We start from the raw sequence: 22,074 nt of genomic DNA on the forward strand, positions 1-22,074 counted from the left end.
TGGCCAAACCCACTGTCATTTAAGCCAAACCCTCTGACACAGACTGCAGTGGGCTGGAGTCCTGGGACACCTAGTCGGGCATTGCTGACCCTCCCTCCTCCAGCAAAGGAGGTAACTCTCTTGATGTCCCATTGCATACAACCTGATTAGGGCCCCACAGACCTCTGCATGTTTACGAGTCTCCTCCCCTAACCAAATCGAAGTCCATGGGCAGAGACAATCCTTTATTTATTCTTATTCCGCCAAGGTCTTACAGATATACACCCAAGCAACGATCAAGTTCATTCATTAATGGGTGAATTAGGAGAGTTCAGGAAGCACAGGGCAACATCATTCCTACAGGAAATCTGGTCTCAGCAGAGAAGGACTAAAAAGCAGAAATCCTTCCTGGTCTTCTCTTTCTTGCAGGGACATCACTAGTGGGTTGAGGTTTTGGTTTTGCGAGCACAGGGTGGGTATCTCAGTCCGACCAACCTGGGAGCCGTGGCTGCTTGTTTTCTAGAGACACGGGTGGGTGGCAACTGGGCTGTGGGGGTCGGGGTAGGGGGCCAGGCTTCACATGCTCTGCCAGGCTGATGGCAGCGCTGCTTCCTGTGAGGCCGCTGACATCAAAGGCCAGCCGTGCACAGGGGGCATGCGGGTGTCCCAACAGCAGGCAGCAAGCGGGGTCATGTGAAGTTCAGCACTGGGGCTTTCTCAGTCCATTGGGTTTTACTCATCCCCTGTCCACGAGGCGTGTTTCTCCCCCTCCCGCTCCTCTTTGTGTGCGTGTGTGTTTTAATTATTCGAGGGCTCTTGGCTTGCTTTCCTAACCCCACATTAACATTTCCCTCTGCTACTGAGAAAGGAGGCATTCCACCCGCTGGAAAGCAGTCAAAGAGGCCAGGGAGAATTCCAGTTCTGTGCACGAACCCTTGGGGACACGATCTGTGTCCACGTGCCAAAGAGGAGGATGGGAGGATGACATGAGCAGGACAGCAGGAAGCTCTTGGAAGCCACGTGGCCCACTGCCCCCTCCCACCCATTTTACAGATGAGGATCACAAGTCCCAGAGGGTTCCAGCAACTTCCATAGGGTCACCCAGCTTCCATAAGAGCAAAAGGACTCAATTTTTCACAACTGCTACTATAAAGCATTTTTCAATCCAGGTAAGCACTCTGCATAAAAAACATTCCCCCACACAAAGAATTTACAGTGGAAATCATGTCTTACAAACCAGCAAGCCATGAGAATTTTCTAATCATCAAGCATCAAAAGAAAATCCAACATGCAGATTCATCCCATGCCTTCATGAGACAAGCTTTATTAAGTGACTACTCTCCACCTCTCATGGTGTTAGGCTGAGAGGACTCGAGGGTGAATTTGAACTGATCCCCTTGCCTTCGAGAAGAACCCAAAGGTTGTCCGTGAGACAAAGACCAATCCGTGGAAAATAAGTCTGGGACCCTTAGCTCAATATGGATACGTGAGCTCACCTCCTCTTATGAAAACATCAAAATCAAAACTAACTGCTGAAAAAACCATTGCCAAAAAGATGCTGGAACCTACCAAAAAAGATACCCTACAATCATACAAGTCTGACTTTATGTAATTGTCACAAGAAGTAATATCTTCTTTGATCTTCATAATTTTATCTCAACCTCCAGATCATTGAAACCTCTAGATTTTCGCTATTTTTCCTTCTTCTCAAATGAGAAAAAGAAGCACAACACTCTGTTTCAATATATTAAGTCATAAGCCACAAGGCATAAGCAAGTGTGCAGAATGACCCTAATGCCAGCACCCTGCCAGCCTCGGCGACCCAGAGACCAGCCCCACAGAGCCTTTGCCCTCAAGGGGCTCACTGTTTAGGCTAAAAACAAAATAAAAACCTAGAAACATGATTTTCTACTAAGATTTAGGTGTGCTCAGCAGCTGTGGCGGTGAGGGGGGGTGGGGGGCAGGCAGAGACACTGAGCGATGGCTAGGAGAAGGCGATGCCTGCAGGCTGCTTCCTGGAGGAGACCAAGATGGAATTACTTTGTGAAGGAAGCTAGCTGAATAGGTTTGGGACATTCCATGGGCATGAGGCGAGGCAGAGAGGCAAGAAATAGCCTGGGGAAGGGTGGGGCAGGCATGCAGTTCTCAAGTCAGAGTGAGAATTCTCAGCTTTGATGGGCAAAGAGTAATCACTGGGAATTTGAATGATCTTCACAGGTCTCTCCCAGGATCAGGGTTGTACTTGATATGCGTCACCTGACCACGTGAATCTCTGACATTTGTGGCAAATATGGAACCTCAGAGTGATTTCAGCTGCCAAGTGGGAAAGCTCCTTATCAGAGCCAACAAAGGCAAGGCTGAGTGAGGAGACATAGGAGGCGCCGTGCAGACCCCGAGGGACAAGCTGAAGCATCCTAAGGCTCTGGGTGCTAGGATGGCTTCTAAGCAGGGAGTGCCAGGGCAAGACTTGTCCCATAGAAAGACTACCCTGGGGGAGCAGGAGAGCAGATCCAAGGGTGTGGGAGGGGAGGCTACAGGGGGAGTGCTGTGCAGAGCGTCATCATCCAGGTAAGCGAGAAGCTTCATCCACCCAGGAGCCAGTGTTGAAGAAGCCTCAGGCCAGATCCTCCTCCCTTCCCAACACCACTCACTCACTCATTTTAAACAACAGTTTCCACTCTCTTTGCACCCAGCCCTGAAACAATCAAAAAGGAGGATTTTCTGACAACAAAGCCCAGCGGCTCCTTTCTTCCTGTTTTCAGAGGCCACAGCCACATGACACGTGGAAAAGGCGATGATGGGGCGGGGCTGGAGCGGAGGGAAGGAGGCCTGTCTTGCAGTAACCAGGGCAGCCAGATGGTCAGTGACTGGGCTACACAAGCCAACGTGACCTTGGCGGGGCTCACAGGGGCAGGAAGGGCCAGGGGAGCCATTCTCTCACATCAGGGATGATTTCTAGCCCTCGGTCGCCTCATTGGCCTCAACCTGCAAATGATCACAAACGGCATCAGATGAGCAGGTGGATTTGATCACACGACTTCCACCTCCTCTGGCACCTTGGGAAGCCAAGAGTAGATAAACCTCATTCTGGGGAGAAGGACACGCTGCTGAAGTGATGTGGCTGGTGTGGCAGGAGGAGAGATGTGGAATTAAGGGCTTTGAAAGGCCACCTGCTTTCTACGCAGATAAAGCTGCCTCCTTCCTGGTCTGGCCCAGTCATGGTCATCGTGCTTGAAATTCCCACCATTTGTCATTCCTCTGGCATCCAGGGCCTAAAAACTGACTAATGACACCAAAAGCTTTGGGTAAAGTGTGAGTCATGGAAATCAACTTCTTTTAAATTCACGTAGTAAATATTTCTGCAGGACCTGCCCCTGATAGGTACTGTGCCAGGTACCGGGGAGGAAGGAAGTGAGAAGACCAAGGTGTGGGGACCTGCAGAAGTAGGCAGAAGCCAGAGGTACACATGGGGCCCTGTCAACCTGGCTGAAGACGGGAGCCTCTACTTGGACTCCCAGGAGTTTTTTAAACCACCAGGGAATGATATGTTTTGATACCATCATTTTGCATCCCCTGGGGTAATAAACACTATGTCATTAGCACCATTAACACCTTAGTGTGAATTAGGTAATCAGATGAAGTGTCACCCTGCAAAAGACTGAGACGTGGGACTGATAAGTTTTGATGCCAGAGGAGCAAAGCCAGGGAAAGCCCAGCGCTCACAGGCCACTCAGCAGAGACCAGAGGGTAGGGGACAGATGCCAAGAGAATCGGGGTGCTGAGACAACAGAAGCACAGGCAGGCATGTCCTCCACCCACCATTCCCATACTTACTGGGCTCTGCAAACATGCACAGGGCTCTTTGGTCCTGGGCCCTGGGCATAGCGGAGAATAAGAGAGTTGGCCCCTGCCCTTGAGGGGAAGACAGAGAGTAAACAAATAAGCACACAGAATTAAAGCTACAAACTGAGGGACATCTCTGAGTGACAAGAAAACCACATGCCATGGGACAGTGCGGCAGGAGGTATAAGGAAATGGGAAGGGGGGAGGGGGAGGGACTAGGGAGGGCTCTCTTAGGAGAGGATAGATAAGCTGAGACCTGATTTACATTTGCCAGCTGAAAATGGTGGGGAAGAGTACTCCAGGCAGAAGGCACGGCACTTACAAAGGCCCTAAGGAAGGAAATTTAAGAAGGCCAGCGTGGGGATGCGAGCCCAACTGGAAGTAGAGGTTGGACAGGCAGGCTTGGGCCAGACCCCACAGCCTCATTAGGGATTCGGACCCTCACCCTCGAGGCCACAAGAAGCCCCTGAGTGATTTTCAGCACATGTACCAGGTGATGGGATGCACATTTTTTAGAGTTCACTCTGGTTGCGTGGAGAATGGCCCTGGGGGAGAGGTGGATGTAGGCTAGTCGAGATGGGAGAGCAGACAGATGTTGACATTTTGGAGGCAGGACTGGTAGGGCTTGGTGATTTACTGGGGAGGGGAGTGGCGGGGGGAGTGGCAAGGATGACTCCTCTTGGGGTCTGGTTCAGGCAATTCAGGGGATGGTGGTCCTTTCATGAGAAAGGAGGCTGAGCAGATGGCAGAGAGGGTGCAGAGGAGGACGGCAAAGCAAGGCTCGGATTTGGGGCGTGCTCAAGCAAGGCCCCGAGAGGCCCAGGAGAGATCTCAAGGGACATTCACAAGCCCTATGCGGCTTCAGGCAGAGGCGGCTCACCAGGGGTGGAAAATCCCACAGCATCTCCAGCCAGAGCATCAGAATCAGGGAGTTTCTTGGCACCTGAGCCCAGAGACACATGTTCATTCCTCCCTCCCATGCCCTGTCAGAGAGGAAGGCTTCCCTTTTCTGGAAGTGTCAAAAACGCCACACAGGAAACTCCTTCAGCTGCCAGGGTGACTAATATTTATCACTGGTATATACAGTAGCCATTCTCCAAGGCCATGAAATTCTGCCCACAGTTACCACCACCAGGCTCTCGGCAGCCCTGCCCGAGCCCAGCCGTGCTTCGGCATTCCACAGGGCTGAATAATACCACTCGCTTCCCAGAGGGGCTCCGCTCACTCCGCACCTCAGCAGCGTCTCGGCATCCTGGACCTGCTGCCTGCAGGTCAAGCTCCAGAGTGTCCGCTGTGCTCACGGACATGAACCATGGCTTTGCCCAACCTGCCCTTCCAACCTCAAGACACAAGCAGCACCTCCCTCCCCAGGGGAAGGACAGGGAGGGTAGAGACTTTGGAGGGCATCCTGGCCAAACTTTTCATCTTCAGAGGAGCAAACCGAGAGTCAGAGAAATCCAATAGCTTGCCCAAGGTCACAGAGCAGAGCTCTGACGACAACTCTGGGCCCAGGGCTCATTCTTTGGGGTCCCAGCCATAGGATAGAGGCAGCAGGGCGCAGGTGGGTGGGATCGAGCTGCCGCTGATACAGAGAATCCCTGGGAGAAAACAGGAAGCAGATCAGGAAAAGCATCCACTGGGACATCCCTGAGGATCTAACTCTCAAAGTCTGCACGTGGGACCCCACACACTCTGTCCTCTCCAACAAGACCTTCAAACAAGAAGCAGGCCTCTGTGCCAAACGCGGGGGAGGAGCTGGGCCTTAGGAGCCCATTGAAAGGCTCCGGGAACAGCAGGCTGGTCTCCGAGAAGACTTTCAGCAAGACCCCAGCTCTTAACAGAAATGGCCTCACTCTTGCAATGCAGTTAACAAATTTATCTACGCCCACAGGTCTCTGTGAAGGGAAGCCCACAGAGGAAGTACTTTCTCGTGTGACGATGACCACTGAGGAAAGGCGCTAACAAGACAGCACAGATACAGCAATCCGGTGTAAACTATGCCGTTCTGCCAAGTCCCCTGCCAAGGTTATCTGCCTGCAGCACCTGCCAGAACAGAGGGGAAATCAACTGGAAAAAGGGCACTGCTCACAACTGCTACGAATTTTTTATCACTGCATGTGCAAGACACATTACAGTCCCCTCTGGGAACCGAGGAAAACAGGGCCTTTACTCCTTTCTAGTCAGAGATATTCCTGAATTCAAGAATACTGAAGGGTGACCACAAAATGCAGAAGGATGGGGACAAGGAAGACAGCGTCAAAGGGCAATTCTTTCTTCCTAGAAGCTCCTTCTTTTATAATCAGACATGTTGCTTAGTATTTCTGAACCCATCAGATCTGCTAACAACCATGGCTTTATATATTCACTGACACTGCTGTGAAGAAGAGACATGGAAAGTCATTCATTCATTCAAACATTCACTGAATATGCTGAGATACCAAGTATTGTGCCAGGCACATGGGATAGCAAAGTTGAAAAATACTCAGTCCCTGCCCTGGAAAAGCTCACAGCCATCAAAAGTTGGGGGAGGGTGAAAATCCTGAAATCTGATCTTATCTATCTTCCTGCTTTTCAATTCCACCCCCACAAAACCAGCTGAAGCAGGCACTTCTGCAAGTTGGGACCTGTTATACACACTTTCTCAGCAACTAGCCCCTTTCTCTCCTCCAGGTTTCTTGTCACTCCTTCTGTACCATCACCCCCCCACCATCTTTAAATGTCAACACCACTAAAAAGGGTGAATAATTCAGCCACCTAAAATAGTGCAAAGAGCCTCTCCTAACAGTTAAAGCGAGTGCTTATGGAGATCTAGCAACAGAAAGTAACGTCGCTCAGTCATGTCCGACTCTGCAACCCCATGGACTATAGCCCACCAGGCTCCTCTGGCCATGGAATTCTCCAGGCAAGAATACTGGAGTGGGGAGCTGTTCCCGTCTTGAGGGGATCTTCCCAACCCAGGAATCGAACCCAGGTCTCCCGCATTGTGGGCAGATTCTTTACCATCTGAGCCACCAGGGAAGCCCAAGAGAACACAAAAGAAAGAGGTTCAGGGTGGGCCCTCAAGGTGACATCAGAGCGGTCATGGCCAACCCGCAAGCGCTAATGGGTGGAGGGAACCCTCCTGATTATCTCAGCCAAGTTCCCACCAAACATGAGTAGGGAGTTGGCACCTGCTGCCCCTCCTTGACACAGCGCCATGACTACCAGGGTCAGGGCTGGCAAGAGTCATGGAGCTGAGAAATCTGGAGCCCAGGGAGGGTAAGTGAAACTCAGGGTTCCTAGACTCCGGGGAAGTGGCATGTACCAGCTCTCTCTCGGGGCCCTTGCTTGTCGGCTCACAGCAGCTAAGAGCCCATCCACAGGCCATTAACAGCTCGCGTCCGCACAGTGCTCTACACCTCTGCAAACCTCTCCCGTCCCTAGCTCTCTCCTGATGACCATGGCCACCTCCAGTGTAGGCAGGGTGGCTCTTCCTAGCCACCCTGTGTGTGTGTGGTATAGCGGAAGCCCCAGGACTTCCCTGGCGGTCCAGGGGCTCAGACTCTGCACTCCCAATGCACGGGCATGGGTTCGATCCCTGGTCAGGGAACTCGATCCCGCGTGCCACAATCAAGGATCCCACATGCTAAACTAAGACCTGGCCCAACCAAATAAATAAAAATAAATAACATTTTAAAAATAATAAAATGAATCCCACAGAGGCTGTGTGCTTGGTCTGAAGCCCCATCGAACAGGGAGAAGTGTCCAGGCATGTCCACTCCTCTTTCCCAGGGCGGCGGGAAGTGGGCAAGGTGTAAAACATGAGCCCCAGACAATGGCCCCTGCACAAAGGAAGGTGGCAACTACATTTGGGAGGATAAAGGACACACAGAGAGGACACCTACCACAAAGAAGGGCCCAGCTCGTACATTCGAAACTAATGACTATGTGCTATGTGCCAGACCCAGGGAGTGAGTCAGGAGACCATTTAGAGAAAGAGGAGATGGTCACAGCAAACTGGGACAGTCAAGGAGAACGCAACAGAGGGGAATGTAAGGATGAGCCCCAGGCAGGCACTGGGTGCGCAGACAGCGGGCCGGCTGGGGGCCTGCTACGAGGAGACTCATCTTGGTGGGAGCAGAGAGACAGACACAAGGTCAACCCACGAAACGGCGGTCCCTGGAGGACTTTAAATATCAAGCAACAGGCCCCAAGTACCCTGTCTACAGAAATGTAGGGCATTTGGTTCTTTCCAGCCCAGTCCTAGGTCACCTCCTGCTACAGACCAACCAGGACCACCAACCGGGTCAGAACTCACCTGTCTAAAAGATCCGCCCGAGGCCTTGCTCCCCATTCACATGCCCCCTGTCTTTATCCCACCCGCAGTCAGCCTGGGCGGGCCTGGAGCTGGCAGCTGGGGCAGACACAAAATTCCTGCTTATGAGGAAAGAGCTGAACCTTTACAAACCCATCCTGGCTCCAGAGAAGGTGGGTGGTGGGCATACTTTCAAAAGAGCCACATTTTGCACATTTTATGTGGTTTTCGCACATTTCTGAGCAAGTGGATGACTGCTGTGTGTGTGTGTGAGCATAACGAGTTTCAAAAGGGAAAAAACAGTGGGTAAATCTGACTCATCTTATACACACACAAACAGACACGCATTTCCCGCCCCACCCCCCAGGACTCTGACTTGAATAGCCCAGCTGGTGGCGGTGGGGGGTAGGGGTGGGCCTGGGGGCTGCATCAGGTCACCTGCACTCCCTTCTCAAGTGCTCACCTTCCAGGTGACCCATGAAAACACAATTAAACTGTGGACTCCTGGAGGGCAGGAACGGGGTTTTCCTCACACTGCCTTTGACAGAGCAGGGGCCTCAAGAGCCCTGCTGATCTGATGGCAGAAATAAATAACCGTGCGTGCCAAGCGCTGCTTCCCTGAAAGTGAAAGCCAATTCTACTCCTCAGCTCCCAACACAAACCAGTCTGCACTGGCGCTTTATTCCTTCGGTCTTTCTACCCGCTGGCTTCATAAAGCACTTCAGTAAGCACCTCGACAGCTAACGAAGCACTTTCACATCCATCACCTCACTCAGAGGCTCACAGCAGCTCCAGGATGTGGAAGAATCTAGGATATTATTCATGTTCCAAGAGGAGGAAGCCCTAACTTAGAAACTTTAGATCATTTTGCTAAGGTCACGTGACTAATAAAACTCGGGTCCTGTCATTCCTTGTCCATGGATCTTCCTAACAGTCTAACTGTCAAGATTCTGGAACCTGATTCACCTTCTCCCAGGGATCAAATATATATTTAATTTCATTACAGCTCAGTCTCTTTTAAATGGCATCATCTTCATCGCTGTCTTGCCACCAACCCAGACAGAAGGCTAGAGCCTGACTTACGAGAGTAGGCAGGCCTTGTCTACTGCATAACCAGAGGGTGGGAGAGCCAGGGGGCTTGCTAAATTTGAAATCTTTTCTGACATCCAAGCATTTAAACAGCTCATTGACTCCCATACGTAAATATTACTATAAGCTACAGTTTCATTTACCCTGTGCTGGGGCCAAGAGGGTTTGCAAGTAGAGTGAGCACAAACTAGGTACTGGAAAGTTTCTTGTTTCCTGTAGTGTCAGATGTTCACAGTCAAAAAGAAAAGAAAAGAAGAAGCAGTGTCACGCGGTAAGTCTCCTATCAAACAGCAAACGTCTTGTGTTCACACTTAATTGGTTCCTTTTGCTCAATGCCAACACTGAGCAGCACAAGTGGAATTGTTCTAGACAACCTAGGTCTTTGGCTGAGGCTCTCCTGACAGCTGAGTCAGTCCAGGGGCTGCTCCACCAGCGTGAGATACAGTTTTCCCAGGCATTACCTAAGGCAGGTATAAAACACCAAGTGGAACAGAGGCAAACCTCCGTAGCTGGGCATTTATCCAGTGACACAAAGAAGCTCTAAAAAAAAAAAAAAAAAAAAAAAGCACATTTCCATTGTGATTTTCCTAATGGAAAGTGAGAAGGCCGGAATCCATACCCCAGCTCTGAGCCCTTGTGTGACTTACTATCCCCCTCTGGGTCTCTTATTCCTCCTAAAGGTGAAGCCTGGTTCAGAAAGCCCCAAGTCTGCTTCAGCCGCAATGCACACACCAATGACTCCTCCCTTTCTCTCTCACTCAGCATAGCACACCTGAACCCAAGTTAGGGACAGGGCCACCATAAGGAAAATATACTTATTAAAATACATATTGTGATCTCCTGGACATATACCCGGAGAAAATCATAATTCAAAATAACACATGCACCCCAATGTTCATTGCAGCACTATGCACAATGGCCAGGACATGGAAGCAGCCTAAATGTCCATCAGCAGAGGAATGGACAAAGAAGATGTGGTGTGTATATGCCATGGAATATTACCCAGCGGTAAAGAGGAACAAAACTGCGTCATTTCTAGAGATGTGAACAGAACTAGAGATTGTAATGCAGTGAAGTAAGTCAGAAAGAGGAAAGTAAATATCATATTAGCATACATATGTGGAATCTAGAAAAATGGTATAGATGATCTTATCTGCAAAACAAAAATAGAGACATAGAACAAATGTATGGACACAAAGGGGGAAGGGTGGGGTGGGATAAACTGGGAGGTTAGTACTGACATATATACACTATTGACATTATATATAACATGGATAACTAATGAGAAGCTACTCTATAGCACACGGAACCTTATTCTGTGCTCTGTCGTGAACTAAATGGAAAGAAATCCAAAAAAGAGGATAGAGACATATAGCTGATTAACTTTGCTGTACAGTGTCCAATACTTTGGCCATCTGATGTGAAGAGCTGACTCATAGGAAAAGACCCTGATTGATGCTGGGAAAGACTGAGGGCAAAAGGAGAAGGCAGCAGAGGATGAGATGGCTGGAGAGCATCACCGACTCAATGGACATGGGTTTGAGCAAACTCCAGGGGATAGTGAAGGGCAGGGAAGCCTGGTGTGCTGAGTCCATGGGGCCACAAAGAGGTGGACATGACTAAGCCACTGAACAACAATAGTACAAACTAGTACAACATTGTAAAGCAACTATACTCCAATAAAAATTAATTTTAAAAGAAAAATAAAGTATACATTGTGATAAAGTGCACATACTTAAAAAGTTACCACTTTAACCATTTTAAGGTGCACAATCCAATGGCATTTAATTCATACAGAATGTTGTGCAACCACCACTTTTATTTCTAAAACATGTTGATCACCCCTAGAGGAAAGCCTGTACCCCTTAGACAGTCACTATACCCCATTCCACCCCATCTCAACCCCCTAGCAACCATTAACCTGCTTTCAGTCTCTATGAATTGACCTATTCTGGACAGTTCATGTAAATGGAATCATACAACACATGGCCTTTTGTGTCTGGCTTCTTGCCCTCAGTATAATGTTTTCAGGGTTCATCCCTGGTGCAGTATGTACTTCACTGCTTGGCTGAAAAATATTCCATTGTATAGAGGAATATGTTTTGAATTAATGGGCAAGGAAACTATTCATGAACTTCAGCAGTATTAGCAGTAATAATTACATAAGATGATCTATATAAGGTCCCAGGCACATACTAAATGCTCAATTAACAACATCTTCATTATCTTCAGCCTTCCTGAAGGCTAAAGATTCTCACAGCAGGGCTCGCTTGAGAATCTCTGACCTGGATGCCTCCCGAGGCACCACCCAGGCCCCAGCTTCTTTGAATAAGTGAAGCAAAACATTCCACCATGTGCTGTATCTTCCCCCGGTTCTCCAGGACATGTGAACCACTCCTCTGAGCAGCTGGGGAACAAACCATCCTTAGGCGCCAACAACACAACCTTGCAAAACATTGGGGCCCCTCTACCAAGCCGTCTTGCTCCTTGGATGTACCAAAATAAAACATCGCTGGGGACGTAGTGTAATTCTTCATTTTTCAAAATGACTCACAACAGGATTCCTTGAAATGGTTTCCCTGGTATGCTTGAAACATAATTCAATTGACACCATCACTGTTTCGGCAATAGACCTTCTCCATAAAACAGTGTGTTGCTATTAGGAGTCGGCTCTCATCCTGGAGGACTGGGTTTGTTCCAAGTCAGTGGGACTGATGTTTGCCTTGCCCTCCTCGTAATCAGCATGCTGCGTCTGGAGACAGAAGCCCTGAGCCCTCACCCTACTTCCCAGCCCTGCGACTTTGAACAGCCACCTCCTGGACTGTCACTTCACTTCAGGAATACAGAAGTCGCCCCCACTTTCCCTAGTGCTGGTACCAGAAGCAAAAGTGCCACAGAGATGTGAATTGCTGTTACTCACAGACCCAGCCACGCGTGGCATGATTCCATTCACATGAACTGTCCAGAAGAGGCCAATACGCAGAGACAGATAGCAGGCTGGGACTGCCTGGGTGGTGCAGTGGCTAAGAATCTGCCTGTCAGCTGAGGACATGGGTTCGATCCCTGGTCCGGGAAGATTCCACATGCTGCAGGGCAACTAAGCCCACATACCACAACTACTCAGCCCACATTCTAGGGCTCGCAAGCTGCAACTGCCGAAGCCTGCATGCCTAGAGCCCATGCTCTGCAAAAAAAGACGCCACAACGAACAGTAGCGTAGACCCCGCTCGCCACAACTAGAGAAGGCCTGTGCAAAGCAATGAAGACCCAGTGCAGCCAAAAATAAATTAATTAAGAGAAAAGAGATTAATGGTTGCTCGGGAATGGAGATGGGATGGAATGAAGCACAATAACTGCCTAATAGGTACAAGGTCTCCTTTGGGGTGATAAAAATGTCCTAGAACTAACTTGTTCGGGGCACAAGTGCACACTTGTAAGCATTTCAGAACCCTGTCCTACCTTCATGGGTAGCTTGACCTTCTCCCAGCTGGTAACCTCACAGACCAAGGTCACGCTCCCATCCCACACAAGCCACGCTACTGTCCGCACCCAAGCCTCCCAGTGGGAGGAGCTCCCTTAGGGACACACAGGGGCCCGGATGCCCGCTTCACCTGTCTTCCAGGGGCTGTAGAGGCCTCCACAACCCAAGCAACCCTCCCCAAGTGCTCTGTGGCCAGTCCTCTCCCAGCTCCAGAGCTTGTTTTCTTTAATTAGCTTGCTGAGGCGGGAGAAATATGCGGCCCCACCCTCGAAATGAGCAGATCTGGGCCTCAAATGTACTCTGTGGTTCGCCTCTGTGCTGCCAAGCTGTTAGCCAGGAGTGACAAGCTACCGGAGCTTAATAGGCAGGGGCTGGTGAGAAACCCTGCTCCAGTAAGAGAGGCCTTTCTCGTCCCAGCATCTGACGTTTCTCGCCAACAAAGCTGGGCTGCACCCCTTCCCGAGTCCCTGAAACCTGCCATTGTGGTTCAGGGGACAATTCCAAATTCTGCTGGTTTGCTTTCTTTTCCCTCCCTCCTTCCTTCTTTTTTAGTCTGCTCCTGGGACAGTTCATCGTCCATCTCTGATCTCAGAGATCAAGGACTTTGCCCACGCAAAGTAGCTGATGCTCATCTCCTGATGTTTGTGAGCAAGGTTTCAACCAATACTGAGAATTCACCAGGGAGGTCACACAGCACCCTGAGTCTAAGCTAAAGGAAGATGTCTACCCATGTTATCTCAAACAGGCCCCACCGGGGAAGGCAGGCAGACCCATTTCACAGATGAATGAAGTGAGGCTTGGTGGGGAAAGGACTGTCAGAAGTCAAGTGACTGATGATGACAGAGGGTGGAAGGACAAGGACCCAGATCTTCCAACTCCAAGCACGACAATGTTTCTCTCATTCTGGTAACTTCTAAAACAACCTGCAGAGCTTCTTAGGAGTCAGGCTCCCCAGGCACTCCTCCTCCCAGACCCTCTCCAGGTGGACCTTGAAGACTGGGGTCCCAAATGCTACTCCTTTGGTCCTAGAACCTCGAAGGATTGATTCTTTTTCACCATTATGACTACTGCTATCATTTATTCAGCACAGTGTACCAGTCCTGATGTTAGTTCCTTTCCCTGAGCTCATTTCAGACCATTTTACAGATGGGGAGACTGAGGGTCCAGCAGGCTTGAACAACCTGCTCAAGGTCCTGCAGCTAGTTAAGACATGGAGACGCGATTCGACCCAAGAATTCAGCCTCCAAGTAGCTCACACTCTTCACAACTACATTATAACTGAGAGACTGAGGATTGTCCGATGAGGAGACTGACACAGGAATAAACAACTTGCCCTGGAGACCAGCCAGAGGTGGAATCCTAACTGGGGCCTCTCTCTCAGCCGTTGCTGGCTCAAGCCCCTGCACTGGGATTCTTAATAATTCACAAGAGTGAAGGCACAGCATGCTCCCAAAACACCTCCAACAAGGGTATCTTTGTAGCCTCTGAGAATTCTCAACTGTGAGGTCCATCAACAACAGACCCATCATCACCTGGAACAGCCTGGAATCTTTAGAGCAAGTGCCAATGTTCACTTATCCATAAGTTGTTTCTTGGTTCTACAACCTGGAACAGAGTAAATCTAGCAAAGGACCTGTGTGTATAAGACCAGTCTGAGGCCCCCAGCCCCAGGAGTCATCCAGCATCAGCCACATAATTTGTGGGACTCTAAGCAAAATGAAAATGTAGAGACCTCAGAGCAAAAATCAGGAAGAAATGTCATTAATGGTATTAAATGTAAAATATTTCCCCTTTCTTCCAGTGTCTCTCTCTGGACTTGTGATAATGGGTTTGGGTTTGTTTTTGCTATTTAATACCATCCTAAGTCAAGAAAAATTACCATTTTAAATTACTGGCGTGAATTTTGCCATTCATGTTTACATTGTGCAATGCCAAGTTTGAATACAAACAAAAGGACACTTAACTAGTATGTGAAATCATCAAAATCACACTATTTGTATTTCGGAGCTTGGGCTGTATGCTCATTCGTGTCTGACTCTTCGCAACCCCCATGAACTACAGCCCACCAGGCTCCGCTGTCCATGGAATTTTCCAGGCAAGAACACTGAGTGGGTCGTCACTTCCTCCTCCAGGGGATCTTCCCAACCCAGGGATGCAGCCCACATCTCTCGCGTCTCCTGCACCGGCAGGCGGACTCTTTGCCACTAAGCACACCTACATACCCACCACACGTCGTACGGCTAACCAGAGCAAGGGCGCCTCTGCATAAGCGAACTCAGCTGTTCTCACTTCACTTCTTGATATGCGCACATTCTGCCAACACTCCCCCTGGCTGTTTACTGATGAGCAGGGAAAAGGCACTGTGGGCTGCCTAATCTTTCCTTTCCCTTATATGTCATCATGTTCAGGGTACGTGATTGGCTAGCACGGAGAAGTCACGTGAGTAAGAAAGCATATGATGAGATTCTTTGGTGGTTGACGTTTCTTAGAATGACATCACTTTCTGTCTCTCAAATAAGCTCTGGTTCAAACTCAGGACTATCATGGGCTTCCCAGTTCTTGGAATAGCTTCAGAGCAATAAAGATGAAACAGGTATCTTCCAGTTATTCATAACAAGCTCCTTTCTACGACATCTGAGTTTATGGAAAGCCTCTATGGATGAGGGGCTTGTTGCCAGGGAAACCAACCTTATGATTAGAAGGTAGGAACTTTCAGCCTCAGCCCCTCAACTCTGCCCCCAACTCCAATCACTAGAGGTCAATAATTAAATCAATCAAGTCTTCATAATGAAACCTCCATAACAACCCACAGGGACCAGCTTGAGAAAGCGTGCAGGTTGGGGAACACATGGAAATGAGCAGAGAGCTGCGCACCCAGAGCACGGATGCTCCAAGCTCCTTCCCACATATTTCTCCCTGTGCATCTCTTCCACGCGCCTGTTCTCTAGTTATACCCTCTTACAATAAACTAGAAGATGTTTTCCTGTGAGCCGCTCTAGCAAATTAACTGAACCCTAGGAGGGTGTGGTGGGAAGCTCTGATCAACAGCTGGTAGGTGAGAAGCACAGGTGTCAACCTGCACTTGTAACTGTTGTCTGAGGTAGGGGAGGGTGAGACTGAGCTCTTATCTGTGGGATCTGATGCTACCTGCAGGTAGAGAGGGTCAGAATTGCCTGAAACTGTTACTATCCAGCTGGGTGTGGGGAAATCACCATACCTCACCCCAACACACACACATACACACAGTGGTCAGAAGCATCAGAAATGAAGTTTTCTGTTGAGTCGGGTGTGAAGAGTAGACACATGGCAGCATTTTCCAGACACCCCTCTAGGCAGCCCTGATGTCCTCCTAGAGACGGGTAGCAGAGCTGGGCAAAAACTCAAGTGCACTGAAGTCCAGAAAAAGGAAGAAAAAAAGAGTGACTGACTCCAAAGGTTCTAGAACATCAAGTCAGTTGCAACCTGCCAGGATTTAAATAAAGAGTTACTGCAAAGGCTTTGCTGAGACACCTGTTAAAAAGGTATGGGGCAGCATCCTAACCTAGATGAGTGCAGCCCACCTGCTTCCCTAAATGCCTGTGAAGCAGACCTGAGGTAATTACGATCCTCAGACCATCTGGGCTATATCAGAAATGATGTGTATCCATCGCGTTGAAAGCTCAGGTCCTGCCTCCAACTCAGTTCTTTAGCATCCTCACGACCTGCCCGGGCAGGCCCGGTTCCGTGTTATCACACCCTGCCCTGGCACAGCCTTGTCCTCAGGGCAGCGATTCTGAGCAGAGCTGGAACAGTAAGATTGTTTAGTGCTGAGTCTATCTTAGGAGGAGGCTAGGCAGATGCCCTCCACCCTGGCCGGGAGGAATCACCAGGTGGGAAGACAGCCCCGGCTGACCCCAAAGTGTGGGATGAACGGAAGCAGCGGGTGCTCCCCTCTTAGAGCCTTCACATCCCAACCTGATGCCACTTCTAGCTACAACCCAAACAAGAGGATAATGCCTGCTGGTTGGAGGAGGACGCATCTTCTGACCTGCCCCAGCCTTAGGCTGATTCGCTGGACCTGTCACATGCAGATCCCCGCACGCCGGTCATCTCACACAGACCCACTGACCAGCTGTGGAGCCCCCACAGAACGGCTGGGAAACACCCTGGAATCACGCTGAGAACCCTGAACCAGAAAGGATGCGAGCGGGGCTCAGATGCCTGACCTCAGATAAGCCATTTGACTTCTCGGAGCCCCAGCTTCCTCAGCCGTTAAGTGCAGAAGGCGTCCAAGTGTGCAGGAGGACGGCGGCTGGTCCTCCCACTGGCCCAAGAGGCCTCTCACAGGTGCTGCCAGGAGCGGTGAGATGGGAACCTGGCTGCCCGGGTTTCTGTTGGGCAGCCAGCTTCCCCACCGGCCCTGACTGGCTCCTCAATTGCACCCACAACACTTGTGGGCCTGAAACATCACCAGAAGCCAGCAGGAGCCCTTACCCAGTTCCTCTTTCCCTTCTTAGCAATAGCAACGCTGTGGATGGCTCTGGGGCCAAGTGGGCCTCCGTCTGTGCCCTCAGGACCGGCTTTGTTTACATCCTTCCTCTTAAGCTATCTGGGCCTCAGTTACTTCTTGGAAGACTCGGTCCTCGGTAGGGCTGCTGGGAGGACTGAAAGACAAAAATGTGTGGAAGACCCTGGCCTGGTACCTTCCTACAGGTCACGGTTAGAGTGAGGATGCACCCAGACTGCCTGCCTGCCTTCGCTAAAGGAAGCCCCTCCTGCGTTGGGAACAGAATATGAGGCTTATGGAGACAGCAAGGCAGACGAAGGGCTCAGTGGAGGTGTGAACCCTAAAGCTTCATACTCAAGGGGCCGCTAAGGTTCAAACCAGATTCCACATCTGTCATCCCACCTGATCTGCACCATGGTCAGCAAGCACAGAGGCTTTACAGACAAGGAAAGCGCAGCTCAGAAAGGTTAAGTGACAAGCCCAAGAAGACACAGCCAGCTCAGGAAGCCGGGGTCCTGTGGGTCCTTTCCATGACACCAAGTGGCGAACAAGAAAAGAGGGACAAAACAGTGGTAACCACAGGGCCAGAGCAGCACTGCTAATAAAAAGGGCAGGGAGGGAAGATTGGCTACAGATTCGGAACTCTCAGTCCCAGATCCCTACTGCCTTAAAGCTCCCTTTCAGCCTCCCAGTGCTCATCACTGACTTTCAGACCACAGCCCTCAGGTACTAGGGCCAGGGCCAACTTCCTACGGCCCAGATGCTGGCTGCTATTGCCACATTTCCTTCCCTAAGGCTCTAGAAGACCCAACATATAGGAGACATCATGCCCATTATTGAATCCTCAGGACACCACCAATGATACGATTTCATATTTTTAGCTGTTGAACAAATGAGAAATGAATCACCCAGGAGTTTAAGGGCAAGAGAAAGGCTTGACCCTAGAGGTGAACAGCCCTGGAGTCTGGGGCCTTTTCTCTCACACCACACAGCTCTGGATAAAGACCCTGGACCAACAGTACCCTCGGTATCCTGTCCCCACCTTTAATGGGGTACAGCATCACCTGGAACAGTGGCTCTCCAGTTTTAATGTGTCAGCATCTTTCAGAGGAAGCACAGACTTCTGGGCCACACCCCAGGGGTTCTGAGTCGGGAGGTCTTGCTTGGTAAAGCCTGGTACTCTTCATCCCCAACAAGATGTGGAGACTTGCTGACTGGTGACCACACTTTGAGAACTGCTGATTTATTGTCCATTTAAGCTCTCTCTGAACAGCTGAGGAATGGTTAACTCTGGCATATCCACTTGAGATAATGTGTGATTATGAAGACCATGGAGAAATGCGTAAGACAACATCAACTAGTTCAGGAGGCTGGCTCCCTAGGCTTGTCCAGGCGCTGTGTGTCCTCTGATCCCTTTCTCATCCTCCAGTCCTCTGCTCTGTATCCCCAGGGCTGATCCCTAACAACAGGGGGCAACTGGGGAGTTTGGACAACACAACTCGTGGGAGGGTGGAGGGTGGGAGGAAGGGAGCAGCCGGGGTGTTTCTCCCCTCTCCCCCTTTCTGCCTTGGGTGGGCATTTCTAGAAGCAGCTGCATCTGTTCTAGATAGGTGGCCCACCCTTGACCCTTGACCTTGGGCTCTGGGCAGAACACCTCTTCCCTTTGTCCCTCCAGCCTAGAAGCAGCAGTGGCATCCTGCCACTGAGCTCCAGGTCACCTCCCCTTCCCATGTGTGGCTTCTTGGCTTCTTTATCACCTGCATAATGAAGGTCCATATTAAATTCCCTTTGAGGTAAAGACTTGATGGTGTTCCTGAATATACTCTGATCACAGTTACACAAAAACGCTTACGCTGACGGACAACTCTAGAAGGTAGCATGGAACAATTAAAAGAGGTAACAAGGTGAAGCTTGCCTTCCAAAAACGTGAGAAGAATGTCAGTTATTATCGATGACTAATATTTAAAAACTGGTCCCAAGCACATGGCTTAAGAGAAAACAAGGAAAGGAAAGAAAGAAAGAGAGAAACAACTCTTTCCTTCGTAAGGGAAAGGCTGGGGAGCCAGGAGCCCATGGCAACAATCTGAGGGGAACAAACCCTTTACCTTCATTTCTAAAAACACCTTCTCTTAGAGAAACCATGGCCACAGCCACAATGATACTAGCAGTTCCCCCTGAAAGTACCGGTGGTTATCTGGGGGTGAGTGACTCACTTGTTAAAGAGGTCATATAACATATCATCACAAAGCTGGTCTCCGGGGCAGAGCGGGTCACACTGGGCAACTGCCCAAACCACCTTCAACCCTCATTATCATGGAGGCAGCTCCCACCTCAGGTCAGAAACCTGGGACCCATCCGAGAAATCCCTTTAGAGGAGACCCGGGTCCAGAGACTGCTGGGAGAGCAGGAATAATGAAAGAAGATGTTCTAAAACTCAAAAGGATTCTGTTCAAGCCACATCCACCAAGCACCAGGGCAGCAATGTGTGCACGCCTGGGATACCGGGTGAGGGGGGGGGGAATCTTATTTTCCCAGCATTTGTAGGGTTTTCTCTCCCAAAGAGCACAATTAAAATCAAAAGCAAGGCTCCACAAAACCAGATGGTAACAATATAAGAAATTATGCTGGATTCCTGCATTGAACTCAAGGCTGAACGCTGCAGCAGACAATTAAATGCTCAAGTGGGGAGGGAGGTTCTTGGCCTTGGACCAAACACAGTTTGGTGGTCTGTTTACAACGTTTTAGCCTGACAGCACTGCAGAAAATGGACCACGAGGCTCACCGCTATAATGGGTTACTTTCAACCCCAAGCCAAAGACGATTTAAAGCCCTGGGGAAAGGGGGGTGGGGTGGGGAACGCAACAGAGAGAAGCATCGAGGGTTTACGAGAAACGTACATCTACTCTTGAAAACTCTGAGTGGAACATCTCAGCATCAGAACCATGCTTACCATCAAGAATACTTGGAAAACCAGGACTAAGCTTACAACAGCTCACGTGGAGCAAGCGTCAGAAAGTCCTTATTGCCCTGCCCTGTCCTCCTACCCATTCTCCTCGTCCCAAGAAACGGACATCAGAGACCTCGCACCTTCATCCCTGGGAGCTGGCTGCCTCTATGTCATAAGGCAAGTAACTACTCAGGGACAGGGCTGTTTGGCCAGGGTGTGAACTAACAAGAAAAGCTACCCCAAGTTCAGGCAAAGCACAAGCAAACAAAACACCCACACAGGATCAAGAGACTCGGAGTCACCTCCAGCTTTGCCCCTCATCCACTGTGGCCTGGGGCAAGTCCCCGTGCCTCTCGGAGCCTCAGTTTCCACCTGTGGAAAGGGCTGGACGAGATACCTATCAAGTCGATTCTAACCAGGGGAGTCGCTGCTGTGTATGACCCAGTCGATGGCCCACGCTTCTGAAGGACAGACAGAGTACCCCCAAACTGCGGGTCAAGGTGCTAAAGTGACTATCCTAAGAGCCTGAATTGGGAGTGTCGGCACATCTGCCAGGCTCCAGACTCCGGGTCTTCCTACCACCCCAGGAGAGGTGCCCTGCTCTCAAGCGCTGCCTTCCTGCACATGCCCTGCAGAGTCAGCCTCTCTCAGTCGGACCCAAGCAGCCTGCCCCCACTCCCTCGGGGTGGCCCTTCCTCGATCTGAGTGTGCTTCCTCCTCACACGTGGGTCCAGGCTTCCACACAGGCCAGGGCGTCCACAGTCAGGGGCAGGTCAGGAACCACGGCCCTGTGTGGCTTCAGAGGCAAGAACAGCAAAACCCAACGCCTCCAACTGTTGGTTTCACCACCCACCGCCCCCACGGGACTCTCACTTCCCCATCCACTGCTGCTACCCGCTTCCCACTGGCCTGATGAGCAGCTGGAGGGCCCTGCGGCAAGTCACTCAGCATCTCCAGGCCTCCGTTTGTTCATCTGGCCCAGCATCGACCCCCACAGATTGTCATAGAGATGAAATAAAATCAGGTATGTGACCCAGAGATAAAATAAGATCAGGTCTGTGAGAGCTCTGTGTAAACTGTAAAGTACATCCAAGGCCATGGGGGGCTTCCCTGATGGTCGAGTGGTGAGGAGTCTGCCTTGCAAGGTGGGGGATGCCACTTTCATCCCTAGTCCGGGCAAATCCCACGGGCCATGGGGGAACCAAGCCCGTGCACAGCAACTGCTGAAGCCTGCACACCCCAGAGCTTGCGCTCTGCAACAAAAGAAGCCACTGCAATGTGAAGCCTGCCACGGCAACTAGAGAGTAGCTCCTGCTTCCTGCAACTAGTGAAAGTGTCTCCCCTTCCCAGTGACAGCTGGAAAGAGTCCATTCTCGTTGGAGGGATGTACTGAGAAACCTCGTGAGCACACACACCTATGCACTGACTTTTGAGGCCACGTGGTGCAGTAAAAGAACAACCCTGTCAAAGAAGAGGAAGGGCCACATGAACACTCAGATGGTCCCTGTCACCTAGAAGACGGGTGAGACCACGTCTCTGCCGGCCCCCGCCCCCCCCAACCCCCCCGTCCCAAGGCTGCTGTGAAGACAGGACAGTGGGAAAGTGCAAACTCCCCGTCCTCCCCGCAGGAATGGGAAGATGAAGGTCACAGCTACAGGACGCCTGGCTGCCTTTCTTGCTCTTCAGAATCACCGAGGAGCTCACAGAAAGGAAAAAGCGGGAGAAAGGATGGCGCATTGAAAGAACAGCCGGGGAGCAAGCATGTCTGGGCAGGCAGAGCTGACCAGGAAGGAGGAGGGTACAGGTTTTTGGGGTGTTTCTCTCATCTTTCTGGGGGCTCCTAATCTGGTATCTCTAGAAACACAAAAACAAAACAAAAGCAGCCATTTCCCCAAGAAAAAACAAAAACAAGAAAACCTACCTTGCAAGAGAAAGTTGTTGGCTGTGTTCACACT

At 50.4% G+C, this 22,074-nt stretch overlaps 1 protein-coding gene across 6 annotated transcripts in view; it reads right to left on the reverse strand.

Moving 5' to 3' along the window:
- The window catches only part of SMAD3 (SMAD family member 3), a 127,085-nt gene that overhangs the window by 82,968 nt on the left and 22,043 nt on the right, over window positions 1-22,074 (reverse strand). The window contains exon 4 of one of the 6 annotated variants that reach the window (XM_068964436.1): window positions 16,228-16,254. The exons of the other annotated variants lie outside the window; for them this stretch is intronic. Within the exon in view, the coding sequence (XP_068820537.1) occupies window positions 16,228-16,254 (27 nt within the window). The remainder of the gene's footprint in view (window positions 1-16,227; window positions 16,255-22,074) is intronic. 6 annotated transcript variants of the gene reach the window in all.

The sequence above is a fragment of the Capricornis sumatraensis genome, chromosome 2 (genome assembly GCF_032405125.1).
Source record: "Capricornis sumatraensis isolate serow.1 chromosome 2, serow.2, whole genome shotgun sequence".
In the NCBI taxonomy this organism is placed as follows: Eukaryota; Metazoa; Chordata; class Mammalia; order Artiodactyla; family Bovidae; genus Capricornis; species Capricornis sumatraensis.